The sequence below is a fragment of the Cynoglossus semilaevis genome, chromosome 15 (assembly GCF_000523025.1).
Source record: "Cynoglossus semilaevis isolate Cse_v1.0 chromosome 15, Cse_v1.0, whole genome shotgun sequence".
NCBI lineage: Eukaryota > Metazoa > Chordata > Actinopteri > Pleuronectiformes > Cynoglossidae > Cynoglossus > Cynoglossus semilaevis.
In genome coordinates, this window is record NC_024321.1 from 18142044 (window position 1) to 18142773 (window position 730).

The 730-nt window shown below is 51.8% G+C and overlaps 1 protein-coding gene across 2 annotated transcripts in view; it reads right to left on the bottom strand.

The window, feature by feature from the left end:
- Positions 1–176: 176 nt before the first annotated feature.
- The window catches only part of sh2d1ab (SH2 domain containing 1A duplicate b), a 24310-nt gene continuing 23756 nt past the window's right edge, over positions 177–730 (bottom strand). For both annotated transcript variants that reach the window (XM_025063313.1, XM_017039186.2), the window contains exon 3: positions 177–635. In XM_025063313.1, coding sequence (XP_024919081.1) covers positions 510–635 — 126 coding nt within the window. In that variant the 3' untranslated portion in view covers positions 177–509. The remainder of the gene's footprint in view (positions 636–730) is intronic.

Consider the following 730-nt stretch of genomic DNA (forward strand, 5'->3'; position numbering starts at 1 on the left):
AATAAAGGCCCACCCCCCCCCCCCCTCCTCCCCCCGTCCTCCCCCACTCCTGGAGTCAGCACTCTCCTCATGAAAATCACTACTTCAATATGTCAAATTGGATTTTTGTCCCACGTTCGGCGTCGTGTGTGTGTGTGTGTGTGTGTGTGTGTGTGACCTCATTTAAAAGAGTTTTATTTCAGACGATATCATTTATTTCTCTCTGCCTTTTTGCACAGCTCAATTGCGTTAAGGAAACAGAGCACAATATTTGTTGTCAACTTATGCATGCAGTGATGGAGATGAATGTGTGAGCGGACGGAGAAGGAGTCACTCCTCTGAGCCACGAGTCTGTGCCGAGACGTCCACGACCCGGAGGGAGGGAGATACTTCATCAGGAGGGAAGTATTTCACTAACGAGGGGGAGGAGTCAGGAGTCAGGCCTGAGATCCTGATCCTTCAGAGTTCACCAGTCTTTGCTCCTCGGCTCCTCCTGGAGGCCGGGGTCCAGACCGTAACCACCAGACCGTCTACGCCCGTTTTTGAGCGGTGACGGGGTAGAGCAGCGGCATGACGATTCCTTGTTCCGGCTTCTGGAACGCTGCTATCAAGTTCCCGATTTTCCGGAAATATCGTTTGGGAACGCCGGGAGAAGTCTGGAACACAAGAGGAAGGAGAAGGTGAGGAGGAGAATCTGACAAGTGAAGTGGACAGGAAGTGAAGTGAAGTGGACAGGAAGTGAACTGAAGTG